This window comes from Chiloscyllium plagiosum, chromosome 22, assembly GCF_004010195.1.
Source record: "Chiloscyllium plagiosum isolate BGI_BamShark_2017 chromosome 22, ASM401019v2, whole genome shotgun sequence".
Classification (NCBI taxonomy): Eukaryota; Metazoa; Chordata; class Chondrichthyes; order Orectolobiformes; family Hemiscylliidae; genus Chiloscyllium; species Chiloscyllium plagiosum.
Window position 1 is genome coordinate 46,803,443 of NC_057731.1, and position 19,060 is coordinate 46,822,502.

General features: G+C 39.3%; 1 protein-coding gene across 1 annotated transcript in view; it reads right to left on the reverse strand.

Annotated features, from left to right (window-relative positions):
• LOC122561413 overlaps window positions 1-19,060 on the reverse strand; it is a 100,935-nt gene that overhangs the window by 72,482 nt on the left and 9,393 nt on the right. The window contains exon 3 of the mRNA XM_043713174.1: window positions 5,074-5,346. Coding sequence (XP_043569109.1) covers window positions 5,074-5,346 — 273 coding nt within the window. The remainder of the gene's footprint in view (window positions 1-5,073; window positions 5,347-19,060) is intronic.

A 19,060-nucleotide genomic window follows, 5' to 3' on the forward strand; every position in this document is an offset into this window, starting at 1 on the left:
ATAAAACAGAATGATTTAATTTATGCAAAGCCATTTGGATAACAACATAATACTGAGTTTCTAACTAGCAACTGCATTAAAAAAAGCACTCAATTGAAACTGAAAGCACAAATATATTACTGTATTATTATTTCAGTCACCATCCACAAATGAAATGGCCAGAAGTGGATGTACTGCTCAATGGTAATCTGGCCAAAAAAAATCAATTTTATATCATTCTGTATTGGTTATTATTTGAAAATCAAGAATGCCGAAATCCATTGATTTTTAAAAATAGTCTTCCTTAGCTGTCTCAGCAGCATCTATGGAATGCATAACAATTTTTTATTTCTCAAAGAGATTTTATGCTTGTCTGTAAAAGGTTCTGCCATTTTTCTGCATTCATACATGTTTTATTCAATCTCTGTGTTGGCTCCACCCAAATATTGACCCCTAAAATTTGCAGTTGGTATCAATTTATCTGAATCAAAGTCATTCATACAAATTAGAAACCATAATAATGCAAAAACTAATCCTTGGACACTTGTCTAAATATTTCACAAACTCCAGCATAATTTTTCCAAAAGGACATTTGTTTTCTAACAAAGATTTATTCTAAACTCCCATCATTTAAATTCTAAGCAGAGCTTTATCAAATGCCCTTTTGGAATTCTAGAGGCACATAAATGGCTATTTAGGCTGATACTTGGCATTTGTGTTTCTAATCCATGGTGTTTTCTATTTACAAAGTTTTGAATGCTCAATTTACTCCTGCATAAATTCCACTATTATATATAAGATTAGAGTGCCAACTATAATAGTTCTATGCTGTCCTTACCCATTTTTTCACTTTTTTTTGCAAGCAGTATCAAGTTAGCCTGTTTCTAATCTGCTGGAAAGTTAAGGGCACTATGCAAATTGAAGGTTGTTCTAATATATCAAGGCACAGTTGTGCTAAAAATGAAGACCCACTATTCTCTGAGTCACCACAAATGCAAACATTTAATACACCTACCAAAAATCCCAATAAACCTTTAACTGACTGCTACTCAAGACAAAAACAAGGTAAATAACTAGGTTTCTTCAATAAAACTCTCTTGTAACAGTCTTTACAGGAACAGTAAGAAAAAGGATTTCTACCTTGTGTATTTTAAACTTGACCTCCTTCCAAAAACACTTGCTCCTCCACAAAGAAATTTACACAAACATGCAAACAAAAGAAAAACAGACAAACCATAATGAAGGGAAGGGAAGAAAAAGTCAGGAGAACTTCACAGTTTGCATCACCAATCCAAATCACAAAACCAGACAGGGTTGGTTTTAGGATCCTAACAAATCTTTTACAAAGCCTTGATTTTATCTGAACAGAAATGATCAATAGCTCACTGGTTGGACCCATGATCTTTCTGGTTATTTTTATGCTTGAGAATTATTTCTTTCAGCATCTACAAATTATCTACTTTTTGACAGATAATTGGATAAAGCAGCTTTATAGAGAAAGGAGAGAAAAATTTATGGAGCTAACTTCTGGAGATCTCCATGTTTCTCTGTTTCACTCCCCAGACCAGAGAGTGTAATTATGCTGAACTCCCCAGAACCCATAACAAATGGAATCAATTTGTCTGGACTCAATAGCCCCAAAAATAACATTGTTTTATATTTGTCTGTTAGCTTTACTTGCTTTTCCTAGGTGCCAACTCCTTGTACATTCTTCCTTTTGAAAGGCAGAGTCCATTTTTCTCATTTCTAATCCATAGTCCAAGGAATAAAAAGATAGGGGCCTCTTACAATGGTTACTGAAATAATTTCTTATCATTAAATTTACTTCTCAAGTTGTACACTTTTCTCAATTTCATTTTGTCCTTCTGATCATTTTCAACATATAGTAGTAAGTTTATTATATCCCAGAAAACTTTCAGCCCAACTAGCCTACCACTGGTATCATTCTAATTGTCCTGAATCCCACTTGTTAACAAGCATCTGTCTCATTCTTCCTTAACAGCCATGAAGGGTCATTGCCTAGTGCCAACCAGCATCCTTGCAGTTCTGGCTTTTCAAAAGGTAGAAAATACTCGAAAATGCATCCATCTTCTAGCCTGTATATATGCTCAAGGCGCAAAATTGCTTCTTTTTAAAATGTCTTTAAGAGGACTGTTACATTGGTATTCTGAAAGGCACTAAATTAATTCAAATTCTATTTTCTACATTTCGTACTTTAGAAAAAAATTAGAAATTTAATAATCTTGATGTTTATGCAATTTAGCACCCACTCTTCATCTTAATATCATTCACAAAAGGTTGTCATTAAACCATGCAGAAAAAATATTATTTTGACTATTTAAAATACTGAGTCAAACTCAACCTACCAAAAACCACTTTGCCCTAGTTAAAGTGATCAGTCCAAAACACAAACGAAAAAGCAAATCAACTTCAGATTGGCTGTATATATAAAGTGGGAGAAAGTGAGGTCTGCAGATGCTGGGGATCAGAGCTGAAAAATGTGTTGCTGGAAAAGCGCAGCAGGAGAATCAACGTTTCGGCCATAAGCCCTTCTTCAGGATTCCTGACCTGCTGCGCTTTTCCAGCAACACATTTTTCAGCTCTGTATATATACAGTGTGTCAGAAATTCATAAGTGCATTAGCATTTTAAAAGACAAGCAAGCTTAATGATTTCATTCAAAAACTTTTCTTCAGATGCTGACAGCCTGACTTTTCCCACTTGCAGCTCTAATTCCATTTTCAACATTTGCCACATTCTGCATCACCTATGAATAAGAATGCATCCAATCAACCTGAATTTAGCATTCACAACTGGGCTCAACTGCACAAATCAATCAGCTACTTGTTTCTGGACAAATCTCATTCTGTACATGCACATCCGAATGCTGTGCAATTTATAAATCTCTTCTCCCACCAACCCCCCTCACTACTTGAACAATGCAGCAGAGCAAACATCACGTACATTCAGTTTCAGTAATATGTTTTTAAAATGTGCAGCACTTCCTTCCTTTGGTTCTAAAGTAATCCTTTTTCCATTTTAGTTCACATTCAAAAATACAGAAAATAAAATTATATGGTCCTTACACCTGATCTTCAAACATGCATACTTGGGGATCACATGACTGCAACTAGGAATAAAATTGTCCTCCTTAACATAATAGTCTCTAAATTCAATTTTCAAAAATTAAAAATGGAAATCGATGCTGGATCCCTTTCAGTGTGTTTAAGTTGCATGCTGTTTCATTAAAATTCTCAGTTTATTTAAATATTTTAACCGTTAATTTTACAAGACACTAGTATATTGTTGGGAGTGTACAGTAAAATACAAATATGAGTTAGAATTAGTACTTAACACCCATAAAGAATTAGGAGACAATACAAGGAGAGCAGCTGGCTTGGATAAGAGCAGCACTTTGGAAGGCAGGGAGATTCGAGAGCTTTAAAAATGAATATTTTTAAAAAGTATATAGAGGGAAATCCAAATATAAAATCTCACTTTGAAATTTTACAAACTCTGGTCTCAGGATTTTAAATGAGAATTTATCTGAAATATAGACATGAATTTTCGCCAAAATGGATATGGTGAAATGGTAGACAGGTCTGGAAATCGCAAAATCTGACACCAAACACAGCACTTACCATTTTCACGGGATAGGAACAGGATGGTTTACGGAGGTAGCTGCCTTTGATCAAGTTGCATTTTAGTAGCCCAGGAGTGAGAGATCCTAAATATGCAGAGTAGACCTGGTAAGGACAGGCTTGAACTTTGTGTATTCTTTAGGTAATCAGAATAGCTCTCTTGGGATATAGTTGGTAACAATTTTGAGGAAGATAAGGTGCCATGTTGGGTGTGAGGGGGAGGGGTCATATACCCTTTGAGAAAGGTGCTGATTCCTGTGGAATTATTGAGGTAGGAATAAATGTGTGCAAACACTGCATAACCTCGTTTGCTCCAAGCCAATGCAAAAGCAACTATCAACGAATGCTGTCAAAAATATCAAGAGGGGCTATCAAAATAAACTGTGAAAGTGAAGAGAGCTGCAAAGTTGTCAAGGCACTTTAACTTTTACTTTAAATGTTTGAAGGGAACAGTCTGAAATGTTAAATCATTATTTGTTATTAGAGGTCATCTGTTAGCATAATCCTAAGGCTTCTATTACTGAATTATGGATTCATGAATGACTTAACAACTATCCATTATCATGTATAATGCCTGCCAATTCACAGTTTGACTGAGAGCTACAAGTAGTTATAGAATAATTGAAGTGGGACCACAAATTCCATTGCTTGTTGTTTTCAGGGATTGTACGTTTGAATTAAATATTTATTGTGATAAACCTTAATGTTGTCAAAGGAATGTAAATGTAGTGAAAGGGTTTTATGAACGAGAGTAAATATTTAAATATAGTGAAGTCTGCAATAGACAGCTAGAACCCTACGCTATCCAATCTCTGCATAGGTCCTGAGGTCTGTCCATGGTGAACACTGGATGAGTTGGCATTTTTATATAAGGAAAAGGATGGTGAATGGAAGTGAGTATAGAAGTGTGTGGTGTAAGGGCTATTTCATGATTTATTCCTTTTCTTAACATGTTGGAAACAGTGCTGAAGCCCCGAGGCAGGTTATCTTCCCAGCCCAAGTCCACCGATATCCCCATCCTCATTTTCTGTGTTGACAGCCTTGATTTATAATTTAGCAACTCCACATCCCCCGCAAAAAAAACCTCCTGGATTCAAAAATCAGTGTCCTCAAGCAGTCACTTTTAAAATGCAGGAATGCAGAGCCAGGCATTCTCCTGACCGCACACTGGGCCCATTGACAAATATCCAGGCTTTACCCTTTACAACAACATGTGCTTCACTGCAATTCAAAACCAAAGGATATAGGGATCATGCAGCTCTTGAAAGCCAATATTCACAGAGGGAGTCGAAAGAATTGAAATGGACAACTGGTTAAAAAAAAAACAGACCAACAGAATCAGTGCTTCATTGAAATGTCCATCCTTTCTCATCATCTTAAAAGAAACCATTGCAAACAAATGAAATCTATAACAGATGCAATCGGTTAAAAGACGTTTTAAATTGCAGGCTTACCTTGATTGTCTGATTCAAGATTAGACTTTTTGATAGTTAGATCCAAAGGTCTATCTTGGTCAGCCATAAGAAGCTTGCTTAAAACAGGATTTAGAGCACTGGCACCGAGCACAGGTGTTTTAGATGCACTTTGGTCCTTAGTGCTGGTGAGTACTATAGAGTCCTGAGAAGTGCTTGTTTTTGAGGTATATTCAGCAGCAAACTGCCTGATCATTCGATGCATAATCTCACGAGCCACTAAAGGAATATTGGAATCCACAACCCGTGGGCTGTCTGCACAAGAGAGAAAATAATGGATACTTATTTTAGACTAGGTATACTGACACTTTCTTTTGAAGTGGAGGAACAGCACTGAAACTCCCTCTCCAAGATGTACAAGAAATTACAGTATTGAATAAACAGGCTTACTGAAGACATTGCAAGCTCAAAATAAGTCTCTTTCTCTCTTACCTGTCTTACTCCTCATTTTCCAAATCTTAATTTAGCTTGATAGAAGTATCATAGAATTGGTTGTTTGACTGACACTGGTGTCCAAATGAGATAAGTCCTTCAGTATAATCACTTTAAGATATATATTCAACTATTCATTTGAATTAGCAGCTTTTCTGAATAGAATTTATTCAAACAACTCACATTTGCAACATATTAAATCTTTTATCTATCTGAAACTTTTAATGAAGAGGTAGTCAGAATTTGTTATACCTTTAGACAGGGAACATAAAAAATTTTAAAAAGCAACTATCTAGCAATATTGTTTATATCAATATTTAGCATAGCAGACGGAGTCTTTACTAAATTTTACACTGGGAAACTATCAAAACGAATCACTATAAAAATAAATGAACCATTATTGTCACATTTGCATGGCATTGCATGCTTAATAAATGTTCTTGGCATTAAAGTAAAGTTTGGCTTCAGGGCAGAAAGCAAAGGATGGAAATAAAATGTATTCAATGTAAGGTATACAGATCATTCTGGTATAACGAGCATTTCATCAATGCGAGTTGGCAAAAACATAATTGATGAATTGTGGACATTGTTTGGGTAATATGAACTTTCAATGGGTATCGCAATTTTCTATAGCGAACTCCTATAGTGTGATTTTCTATTGTGATTTTCCATGACGCGATTTTCTATAGTGCCAGACTGCAGAGGAACACAACTGTCGCGTTACAGAACGCATTATAAAAGGTAAATTCAGGGTAATAAAGTTGGGAGGTGGTGCTCTACAAAAATCAGTGCTGACAGCATAGCTGTTGTCAAATTATGTTAACAATTTAAACTTTGAAAACACAAACACAATTCCTAAATTGATAAATGAGTCTAAATTGGGGATGTGATTTGGAATACCGAAGATGGCTACAACAAATTACAAGAGAATATTAATAAACTTCCAGAATGGGCAAATGGAGGTCAATGCACATAAATGTGAGCAGCACATTTTGGTGAGAATCAATTATTTCCTGGAAGGTGCAAATTGAGATGGAGTAGAGGAACAAAGTACAAATACATAACTATAAGTTGTGCAACAGATTCACACGACCACAAAAAACAAGTGCTGGCTTCACAAAAGAAAATAGCCAGGGACAATTAAAGAGATAAGTGACAGCATTAAACGAAAAGGGCTTACAAAAATGCAAAAAACAGCACAGATCTTGCTGAGTGGGAAAGATGCAAAGATAATCAAAGGCTCACAAAGCAACTTGTAAGAGTTACTAAAAGAGGTTACGAAAGGAAACTTGCTAGGGATTTCAAAATCACTAATAAGACATTTTACAGTTCTATAAATGGAACACAGGTAGTCAACAGCAATACTGGCCCACTAAAAGCAAAGTGGGGATACTGTCAATGACTGTGAAAATGGCAGACATGCTGAATAATTACCTTGCTTCAGTATTTACAATAGAAACAGAGGAATAGCTTGCCAGAAGTCCCAAGAAATTTAATAGTGGATCAGGAACAGGAACTGAATAAAATTAACACAAGTAAAAGATTGGTAATGAGGAAATTAATGGAATTAAAGGGTGACAAAACCCCAGGACCTGACTATTTCCATCCACAAGTATTAAAGGAAGTAGAGGAAAGATTATAGTAGGGCATCTGCAGAACTCCCTAGTTAAAGAAGTCATTCCTCTGGTTGGAAAATTGGAAAAATCACTCAGTCATTCAGCACACAAAAAGACTCTTCGGTCCAATTCTTCTCGCCAACCAGACATCCCAATCTGATCTAGTCCCATTTGCCAGCGCCTGGCCCACATCCCTCTAAACCCTTGCTATTCATGGACCCATCCAGATGCCTTTAAATGTTGTAAGTGCACCTGCCTCCACCATTTCCTCAGGCAACTCATTCCATACATGCACCACCCTCTATGAAAAAGTTACCCCTCAGTTCTTTTTTAAATTTTGCTCCTTGCACCTTAAACCGGTGTTCTGTAGTTTTGGACTCCCTAGGAAAAAAGACCTTGACTATTTACACTATCCACGCCCCTCATGATTTTATAAATCTCTAAGAAGGTCACCCCTCAGTCTATGACATTCCAGGGGAAAATAACCCCAAACTATTTAATCTCGCCCTATAGCTCAACCCCTCCAGTCCCAGCAACAACCTTGTAATTCTTTTCTGCATCCTCTCAAGTTTAACATCCTTCCTATAGAAAGTGACCAGAATTGTATACAGAACTCCAAACGTGGCTCACCAATGTCCTATACAGTTGCAACATGACATCCCAACTCCTATACTCAATGCACTGACCAATGAAGGCAAGCGTGCCGAATGCCTTCTTCACTACCCTGTGTACCTGTGACTCCACTTTCAAGGAATTATGCACCGACACCTCTAGGTCTCTTTGTTTGGCAACATTCCTCAGGGCGCTACCATTAACTGTTTAAGTTCTACCAAATGCAACACCTCACATTTATCTGAAGTATCTTCCACAAGAAGGAAAATTTAACACTATATCACATATTAAGACATCAGACTAAAACTTAGTTTAAGGAGTATCTGAATGGAGGAAAGAAAGGTAGACAGGATGGAGATATAAGGAGAACATTCCAGAGTTTAGGGCCTAGACAGTTGAAGGCACAGCCACCAAACACAACTAAACCAGAATTATTCAAAATGCTTTAATTAGCCAAATACTTCATAGGAAAGCATAAACTAACTTGGGATGATAAAGAATAAAAATAACTACTACAGAAAGAGCAAAGCAGTCAAACCTGGAGATCAAATAAAACTTCTGTAATTCCACCATTTACAGTAAACATGCAGAAGCTCCATAATCATCTCCATTATAGAATAAGGTGGAGTTCAGCACGAGGACAAACCAAGGCACGAAGTACTGTATACAGTTAGAAGTCCAAATGGATTAGTTTACTCAGCTTCCCACTGGGGACCCCGCCATGACATTAACAAGCCAAATTCACTGAATACAATAAAGGCTCTGAGCCTTGAAGACCTGTGTACCTGAAGTAGTCATTCCTTTCTTCAAGCACAGCGATGATACTAGCATACGAGACCATTTTGATGAGTGCCCAACTCATTACAAACCATTAAAAATACAATAAATTTAAACTGGTCAATTATTGTCCAGCTGTCAATTGAGCAATGGAAGTTATTAATAAGTGCAATCAAACACTACTGGTAACCAGTGGTCAGTTCAATTTGTAACTGAACTGCTCAGCACAGAATTTACAACAGATTCGATTCAGATATGGATGGAAGAGCTAAATGTCAGACAAGGAAACTAATCAACATCAAAATGTTTGACCAAATATGATAACAAGACCCCTGGCAATTCAAAGTCAGGAAAAAGTGGAGCAACAATAGATAGATCACACGCAGCAACTCATTAGCACAATCTTGCTCCACTCAAACATGTTTTAGAACTCTTGCTGATTTTTCATAATTTTATTCTTATCATTTTTGGTTTGCAGCTGTGACCTTATGACTGTGAACAGCAGCTTGTATTTTTTTTAAAAAAGAAACAAATTGTTTATTTGCTTTTGAAGCCAGGCTTGAAAGTCAATGGTAAGTTATTTCTTGTTTCGTAAGTGCTCTATAGACACTTCCACTCCAGAGAGGTCTTGTGCTCAAACAAAACAGCAAATATTAACTGGGAACTCATGGGAAGACAGTCAGTCTGGCAAAGAGGGGCCAGAGTTTGAACTGGCTTTTAGACTTAAGTGTTTGGGTCAGAAGGATTGTGCCAGTGAAAGCTATAGGAAAAAGTCTGATGGCTGCCTGGTTGCTCTCCCATTATCCACTTATTAAAAGTTCAGAGAATAAAATCTCAGTCGTAAGAATTAAATAAATATTCTTCAAAGCCTACTGAAAGCTGTCTGCATGCAGATTTATCAGAAGCCAAGCAAGATCTCATGTGCCAGTGTTGTTACAAATTGTGGAATCTGCCTATGTGAACCGGTCAGTTATATTGAGTCAGAGAGATGCACAGCATGGAATCAGACCCTTTGATCCAACTCGTCCATGTCAACCAGATATCCTAAATTAATCTAGACCCATATCCCTCTCCACTCTTCCTATTCATGTACCAAATGCCTTTTAAATATTGTAATTGTACCAATCTCCACCACTTCCTCTGGCAGCTCATTCCATATACACACCACCCTCTGAGAAAAAGTTGCCCCTTAGGTACCCCAATCCAGGGAAAAGACCTTGTCTAATTACCCTAGGGCCACTTTTGGAATATTGCATGCAATTCTGGTCTCCTTCCTATTGGAAAGATGTTGTGAAACTTGAAAGGGTTCAGAAAAGATTTTCAAGGATGTTGCCAGGGTTGGAGGATTTGAGCTATACGGAGAGGCTGAACAGGCTGTGGCTGTTTTCCCTGGAGCGTCAGAGGCTGAGGGGTGACCTTATAGAGGTTTACAAAATTGAGGGGCATGGACAGGATAAATAGGCAAAGTCTTTTCCCAGGGGTGGGGGAGTCCAGAACTAGAGGACAGAGAGGGGAACTTTAGGGTGAGAGGGGAAAGATATAAAAGAGTCCTGAGGGGCAACCTTTTCACTCACAGGATGGTACATGTATGGAATGAGCTGCCAGAGGAAGTGGTGGAGGCTGGTACAATTGCAACATTTAAAAGGCATTTGGATGGGTATGTGAATAGGAAGGGTTTGGAGAGATATGGACCAGGTGCTGGCAGGTAGGACTAGCTTGGTTTGGGATATCTTGTCAGCATGGACAGGTTGGACCGGAGGGTGTATTTCCATGCTGTACATCTCCATGACTCTATAACTCTATTTATTAGCAAAAAAAAACTTTTTTTGACTTTACAAAAATATAAAGTTATGGAAAATATGACAAATAAAGTATAATAAAAAATGCAAATTACAATACAACTACTGTCTACTAACTACTAACCTACAAAACAAACCAAAACCAAATACTAGGCAAAGTAATACCAAAAAATATGTAAGTGACTAAAAAATAACAATTGAACACAAGAACACAAAATAAACAAAATAACAATGCTCAATGCAGAACTCCCAAAGAAAAACGGGAGCGTTGTATATATACCCATGTTAACGCAGGAGCCCCTGGCTCCAGGGTTGAGCAAACCTAATCATCCTCGTTAAACTAACACCCTAATTAAGACAGCAGACAAATCTGTGTCGAAATAACTCAAAAAGAGCTGCCACGTCTTATAAAAAAAGATCTGTTGTGTGGTGCACTATATTTGTGAAAAAATCCAAGGGAATGTGCTTCATAATTAATTTTTGTCATCCCAGCCAGCCCAGCAGGTTCTCAGACACCCAATTCATTAGTATATTCTTCCGTGCACAGTAAGAAAGAATATTGAATAGTTTCTTCTCATGCCCGTCTAAAGATGATAAATTTGGTAGACCTACGAGAGGTGTTAGGTCTACTTTAACTTCGATCCTCAATACCCTCCCTATTTCTCCTGCCACAGCACTCCAAAAAACGAGGAGCCAGTGGCATGTCCAGAAGCAATGGGCAAGAGTTCCTATGCTTATTTTATAATTGGGGCACATTGGACATGCCCCTTTTTGAACTTCGCCAGACGGTCCAGTGCCAAATGAACCCTGTGCAGAACTTTTAACCGCATAGCATCCGTCCTACAGATTGAGATCTTTCGTGCCTCCTCCCATATATCCTCCCACATTTCAGAAGAGATCTCCACTCCTAGCTCTTGCTCCCAGACTTACATAACCAGTTAATATCCTGCCAGGCCCGACCAACCAGTAGGTAATAGGCGGCACTAACCGAAAGGGTACTTGTGGCATATAGCAACAACCTCACTGTACCAGGGCTTATGGGGTTTAGTGAGAAGGGTGGTCTTCTTCTGGATGAAATCCCTAACCTGAAAAAAACAGAAATGATCTCTACTGGGCAGCCCGTATTTGCTGCTCAATTTCTCAAAAGACATCATAACCACCCCCTCAAACAAGCTTCCCAAACCAGAAACTCCTCTTGCTGCCCACAGCTTGAACCCTGAGTCCATCATGCCTGGTCGGAACTCCGGCATACCAACTATGGGGGTGAGAGGCGAAGTCTTGAATAAGCAACCTGACACATCACCCTCCATGCCTTGACCATATTAATCACAATGGGGTTCCAGCAGTGGTCCATAACTGTCCTCATCTTAACCATGAACATGGTTAATAAGAGGGCATTTTACCTAGGAGGCCTCAATATCCAGCCATATGAACCTGGATCACTGTGTGCAATTGGGTAGGCAAAGGACAGCAGGGAATTCAACTGATACCTCGTGATGTCTAAGAAATCAACTCCTCCCCACCTTGAGGAAACTGCAATTTAGTAAGTTTGATGATGGGCCGCCCACGACACCAGACAAAGGAACTAAACCAACTCATAACTTTCCACAACGTTGACCTGGGAAACATTATAGGGAGCATAGGCATGAGATAAAGCAAGCAAGGAAGATCATTCATCCTAATAAGGGCTATTCGGTCCAACCACAAAATTGAAAGAGCCTCCCATCTCTGGAGATCCCGTCTAATATTGTTGAGCAGGTGAACAAAATTAGTCCTAGAGCCACCACCAACCTCCGGCACTTCCTTAAAGTCCCCCAAAGGCTTAGCCTCCGACTTTGTAAAGTTGGTCTTACATCCTGAAATAGCCCTAAATGAATAAATACATTGTATCAGATGAGGTACAGAGGTCATCAGGTCTTATAAAAACAGAAGGACGTCATCCACATATAGTGTAATCTTGTGTATCCCCCATTCCACTTCCGGAGCAGTTATGTGGACGTTCTGACGAATAGCCTCTGCCAGTGGCTCTATCACCAACGTAAACAAAAACGATGAGAGCGGGCAACCTTGACGACTACCCCTGCCGTTCCTAAAATTCCCAGACTTCACCCCGTTGGTGATGACCGCGTCCAGGGGGTGGCAATATAAAGCCTCCACCCAACCCAAGCCGCTCTAAGATATAAAAGAGATACGGTCATTCCACCCAGGTAAATGCTTTCTCTGCATCCAAGGAAATCATCAACTTCTGGGTCAACCTCTTGCTGACATACTTGGATTATATTCAGCAACCCTCTAATATTAGAGGATCTACGGCTCACTATAAAACCTGACTGGTCCTCTTTGACAATACAGGGCAAGGCCTTCTCCAATCTCAGTGCCAAAATCTTAGACAGAATCTTAAAATCTGAATTTAATAGAGAGATGGGCCTGTATGAGGCACAATTCTCAGGAACCTTTCCCTTCTTAAGAATGAGTGAAATATTAGCTTCTCAAAGATGGTGGTAGGCATTCATGCATATAGGAGTGTTTGTACATCTCCAACATCGGCCCTGACAGAATCCCCAAAAACCTCTTGTAAAACTCAACCAGGAGACCATCAAGGCCAGGTGCTTTCCCACTTTGAGTTTGCCTGACTGCCTCCTATATTTCCTAAACTGTCAGGGGGGCACTGAAGAGCGAGGCCTGTTCCAAGGTTACCCCAGGTGGTCCAGGCTCTTAAGAAAGGTTTCTATCTTGGCCCACCCATCCTCACAACCTTCAGACTGATACAATTCAGAGTAAAAACTCTGCAAGTCTCTTTAATCCTTTTGGCATCATATGTAAGGACCCCAGCGCTGTCTCTAACTGCAGTAATGGATTGGGGAGCACGCTTTTTCATAGTCAGATATGCCAAATACTTCACTGGCGAATCCCCATACTTGAACAACCTTTGTCAAGGAAAAGCAAGTTCTTTCTTTGCGGTTTGTCTAAGTACTAAATTCAAGACAGTCCTGGGGGCTGTGATCCACTGTATTTTGATCACTGAAGGCCTTGCAAAATGTGGCGCCTCAGCAGCTTTCAGCCACGTCTGAAGTAGACGCTGCTGTTTCCCCTTCTGTCGCTTCCAGCTATCCAAATGGGAAATAGCTAATCCCCTGAGCGGTGTCCCATTGCATTGGCAGACTACTAGCCGTGCCTCAGTTGATAGTCAAAAACTCCTGAAACTCCCTCAAAAAATATTCTACAAATTTGGAATCCTTGAAGAGGAAAGGATCAGCCGCCAGTACCATGAATCTAACCTTCAAATACCATTACAACCCATAATTGAATCCAGAAGGGACAAGGGAGCCAGAAAAAGATCAATCCTCAGTGTGATATTTATGCAGATTTGAAAAAAAGGTGAAGTCCCTGCCAGTAGGGTGAAGACATGTCCACCAACTCCAACTCCTCGCATAAGTCAGCTATCTGCTTGGCCTGCGAAAAAATAGTTGGGGGCCCACTAAGCATCCTGTCCACTGTCAGATCCAAAAGGCAATTGAAATCGCCCCCCTATAATAATGTGCTGTGTTCCAAAGACACAACTTAGAGAAGCACTAATCAAACATTTGAGAGAATGTGCTGGGGGACAGTAGACATTTAAAATGCCATATTCCTCCCCATGTATCAGGGCCTTAAGTATCACAAACCACCCTTGCTCATCTTTCACCTGCTCTAATAATGTGAACAGAAGATTTTTCTGGATAAGTGTAGCCACTCTCCTACTTTTAGTAGTAAAGGATGAAAAGACTACCCAGTCATAACCCCCCTGTTATAACTTCAGGTATTCCCCATCAAGATAGGTTTCCTGCAACAGATCTATATCAACCCTTTCCCTCTTAAGGCTGGAAAGCACTTTTTCCTTTTAACAGACAAATGACTTCCCTTGATGTTCCAGGTGCACATTTAACAAGACCCTTGAACTCTGCTTGCAATGTGTCGAGCACAAGTAAATGGAGACTCAGAGTTGTAAAATTATGTATACAAAAACTACTCTAACATAACTACAAACGACAATTGCTATCAAAAAATGACAAAGAAAACCAACTTAAAAATGTGTTGCTGGAAAAGCACAGCAGGTCAGGCAGCATCAAAGGAACAGGAGAATTAACGTTTCGGGCATAGCCCTTCTTCAGGAAAAAGGGCTTATGCCTGAAACGTCGATTCTCCTGTTCCTTTGATGCTGCCTGACCTGCTGCGCTTTTCCAGCAACACATTTCCATCTCTGATCTCCAGCATCTGCAATCCTCACTTTCTCCCAAAGAAAACCAACTGTAAAACCTTGAACGGGAGACTCTCCCCACCCCCCCAACCCCGTCCATAGGGGGAAGTCACCCTATCCACACCTTCCCTTCACAGCTCCTTCAATCCCAGACTGTGCACCAGCCTTAGGCAAAAATAAGTAAGTAAACAAGGAGATGATCCTTAAATCAACAAGAGAAGACAAAGTCAAGATAAGCACTCCGCCCATCCCTGGCTCCATGTCAGTCCCAAGTAAGACTAAAAGAGAAAAAGAACAAAAAAAAGAGGAAAACAACAAAAGGCACCCATAAAATTTCCCATGATAAAATCCAGTTATAAAAATATAATAGAATTTTTAAAAAGATTATTAGGGAAAGAAAAAAAGGGAAATGGGAAAACACAGGAAAAGGAGGAAAAAACATTGACCACATTCTTCAGATCATTCGGACTATTTTAGAGTGTCCACAAAGTTCTTGGCAAAGTTCGAGTCAAAACTATAAACTGAATCCTCGGGACTGAAACGAACCACTGCTCGGTACCTCATGGAGAACTGGATGCCCAGGTTCCTCAGCCTCTTCTTAACTTCATTGGAGGACTGCCTCTTTCAAATTACAGTTGCCGAGAAATCTTGAAAGAATATAATTTTTGACCGCTTGTGCGGCAGTGCCTGTGGATCTTTCCCTAGTAATTTGGAGACTTCTGTCATTCTTTGTTTGTCCTTGTATGTGTGGAAGTACACTAGGACCAGGCAGGGGTGCTGTACCGACCCGGACCAGCGCACCGCCACCCAATAGGCCCTTTCAATGTGCTGCCAGCCGGATTCAATTTGTAGCCCAAGAACTGCGGCAGCCAGTGTTCAAAGAAGCTGACTGATTGCCCACCTTCTTCACCCTTTGGGAGCCCAGCAATCTGTAGATTCAACCTCCAACCTCGATTTTCAAGGTCGTCAACCTGATCTCGCAAGGCCTACACTTGCTGTTCCAGGACCTGGATCCGTCCGGACGAGGATTCGATTGCCATTGTTCGACCCTCCACCTCTTCCATCTGCGCCCGAGGCCCTGGAGTTCCCGTTCATGCTTTTGCAGCATTTGTGCAATGGGTTGGATCTGGGCACAGACCTCCTCAATCGCAGCCTCAACCTTGGCAGTAAGACTCACCATCGCCACTATCAATTCCTGCGAGTCTGTTAAATTCCCTGGGGATTCAGGACAGGCCGCTGCTGTGGCCTCTGGCGTGCCCAGTGCTGCAGGGGAGTGTCCTCCCTGCTGCTGTTTGCTCGCTCCCTTTCCCTTTGGACATCTTTCCCACTCACAAATATTAACGAATATGTGTTCCCAAGGTTTTAAATTAATAACTCTCTCATAGGAGTTACCCAGGTATGGCAAAAAAACATCAATGTGCCTTGGCTGCTGGCAGAGCCTTCCACTGCAGTTCTATTGAATCGCCACCATCTTGCTGAATCCCCTGACTTACCCCTTAACTGTGCCTGTTGTGTTACAATGTTTGAGAGAGAGTGGGGCTAGAATTCAAGACGATTGGGTTTAAATCTTAGATGTTAATGGATTACATTACTTTGTGGTTTAACTTTGCTCTGTTAAATCTACTATATTACTAATTAAATTGTTAAATCTTTTGTTTAGGCTACAAATTTGGTACCTGGCATCAGTTATTCAAAAGTATGGTCAGGAACCATTGGGGTCAATTTTGAGGACCTTTGCAAGGTTTTAATTTTAACACACTGCAAATAAAGAGAATGGGAAGCTGACTTTATTTGGCTGTTTGTCTGTGTTGTAACAAATGGGAATGACAAGTGTAACAACATCATGAAGGGACAATAACTGACAAGTTATGGATTTATCTGATTTCAGGTTAAATGATCCCTGCTACAGTGATGAAGCACCAACTTTTGTATAATCTTCCATTAAACAACAAGAGGGGAGGAGCACCATTACAAGGATTGCAGTTCTTCTAAGAGAAGGAGAAACTCATCTTCCCAGAGCAACTAGAATTGAGTAATCAACATAAACTAGACAACATTATTCACATTCAGAGAAAAATATTTTAAAAGTAACAAAACTGACATAGTACAAAATACAATAAAGGGAGTGTCAGTGTTTCTGGGTTACTATTTTTATATGAATAATACTACAAAAAAAGCAACAATAAGCAGCATGGAAACAATCAAATAACAAAGATTTTAGCTTCTTACATGCTATACCATAATGTTCTGTTCCAACATAATCGTGAGTTGTAATGGAAGGCAATAGATAGCAATTTCAATTTTGGTTATACAAAGTAGTTACAATAGAATTTTGAGTCATTAGGTTTCCAATATGCGCTTGAACCAGTGGGGAAACATTTAACAACTGACAAGACTTATATTTCTTCTTTTAGCCTCACCTAGGATTCCATCAGCTCAGTTGACAGGCCCCTAAATTATTTCTGACCTATTTCCCACAATTGTGCTCTCACCACTTTCTTTCCCAGAACTGTGATAGGACTCCCTGTTGTCTCCACTTTACACTGCACAAAAATCTGATTTCAACAGATTATTTGTCACCACTCCTGCCATTATCAGTGTGATGCCACCAGCAACACATCCTCCCCTCCTCTGCCAGGAGGGACCATTCCCTCCATGGCACCCTGCTGCATTCACCAGAGTCCCAAAAACCTCATTCCTTTCTTATGATACATTCACAAGCAGACACGGAGATTTAACGCTTGCTTTTTTTTAAAACATTCTCTCTACTCACGGACCAAGCCCCCAAGTGATGCTTATGTGTACTTGTTTTTCCACATTTAATATACAGTAATCACCTCTCTCTGTAACATTCCCATCAAATTCAGTATCATCTGCAAACTTAGAAATATTACAACTGGTCTCCACATCCAACCCATTGACAGAAATAGCGGCTAAGGACCAAGCATTGATCTTTGGTTACACCCTGCCAATCTGAGAATGGCCCATTTATTCTAATTCTATGCCTATTATTAATCCTCAATCCGTACTAGTATATTACCCACAATCCCATGTGCTCTAATTTTGTTTACTAACAATTTCTGTCTTCCAGAAATCCAAACAAACCACATCCAGTCGTTCTCCCTTACCAACTCTGCCTGTAATATCCACAAAAGCCTGTCTGGTTTGTCATACATTATTTTTCCTTCACAAATTCATGTTGGCTCTGATCAGTCAAACAATAATTTTCTAATTATCTCATAATTTTGAGTGTAATTACACAGAAAAATACAGGGCATGAATGAGATTACATCTCGAATAATTCTGCAGTTTTGATTTCCTTATGGATATAAATGTCAAAATGTAAAGGTGTTTGATGCAGTTCAGGTAACATTTACGAGATTGTTACAGAGAATTTGAGGATTTTCTAATGACGATGTATCAGGCAGGTTGGACTTGTTCCCACAAGGATTGAGAACAGTGAAAGGCCATTTGATTGAAGTGCGTAAGATCCTGAATAATCTTGACAAGATGTATGTGGGAAAAGTTATTTCCTCTTGTGGGTGAGTCCAGAAATGGGAGGCACAGTTTTAAATTTAGGAGTGCCTCCTTTTAGGACAGATGAAGTTTTTTTTTTGCAGAACACTGTGAAACTTTGAAACTCTCTGCCTCATTGGAAGCAGGGTCACTGAATATTTTTAAGAGATAGATACATAGATTCTTGTCTGACAAGAGAATCAAGCATCATCTGGGTAGACAGGAATGTGGAATTTGAAATACAAGCAGATTGGATGTGATCTTAACGAATCCAGAACAGGTTTGCGGGACTGAATGATCTACATATGCTCCTATTCCGTATGTTCATAATCACATCCTTTATAACAGGTTCTAGTACTTTCCCAACTTCTGATATTCGGCCAGGAGGCTGACATTTCCCAGCTTTCTCTCTTGCATCTTTCTTAAACATTTGGTTGTATTTGTAACCGTCCAATCTGCAGGCAACTTTATAAGCCTCCTCCTTTAATCTAAGATTATTTTTTAACTTAGCTCATTAGCCATGCTCTCTTGCTTTTCTTTTGGAGTATTTTTAGCTTAAAAGGATTTTTTTTAATATAGAAAAAAAATTAATTCTTTAAATGTAAGCCATTGCCAATTTACCATCAAAACTTGTACCATATTTTTCTAATCCACCTCAGCCAACTTCCTCATCGTACCTTCATAATTACTTGTTTAAATTTCAGATCCTGCTTTCAGATTGAATTGCATATTTTTCAAATTTAATGGAAAATTCCAACATTTTCCATAAGATTATTTTACAACTAGTTAATCAATTAGCTCTTTATCATTGCATAATGCTAAATCTATAATAGCCCTTACCCTAGGTGGTTCCGCAACATATTTCTCCAGAAGAAAACTCAAACACATTGCAGGAATTCTTCCTCCACAACATTGGTGCTCAGTAGATTTAGTCAGTCTGTACATAGATTGAAGTCACCACAATTTCTGCATTTCCCTTG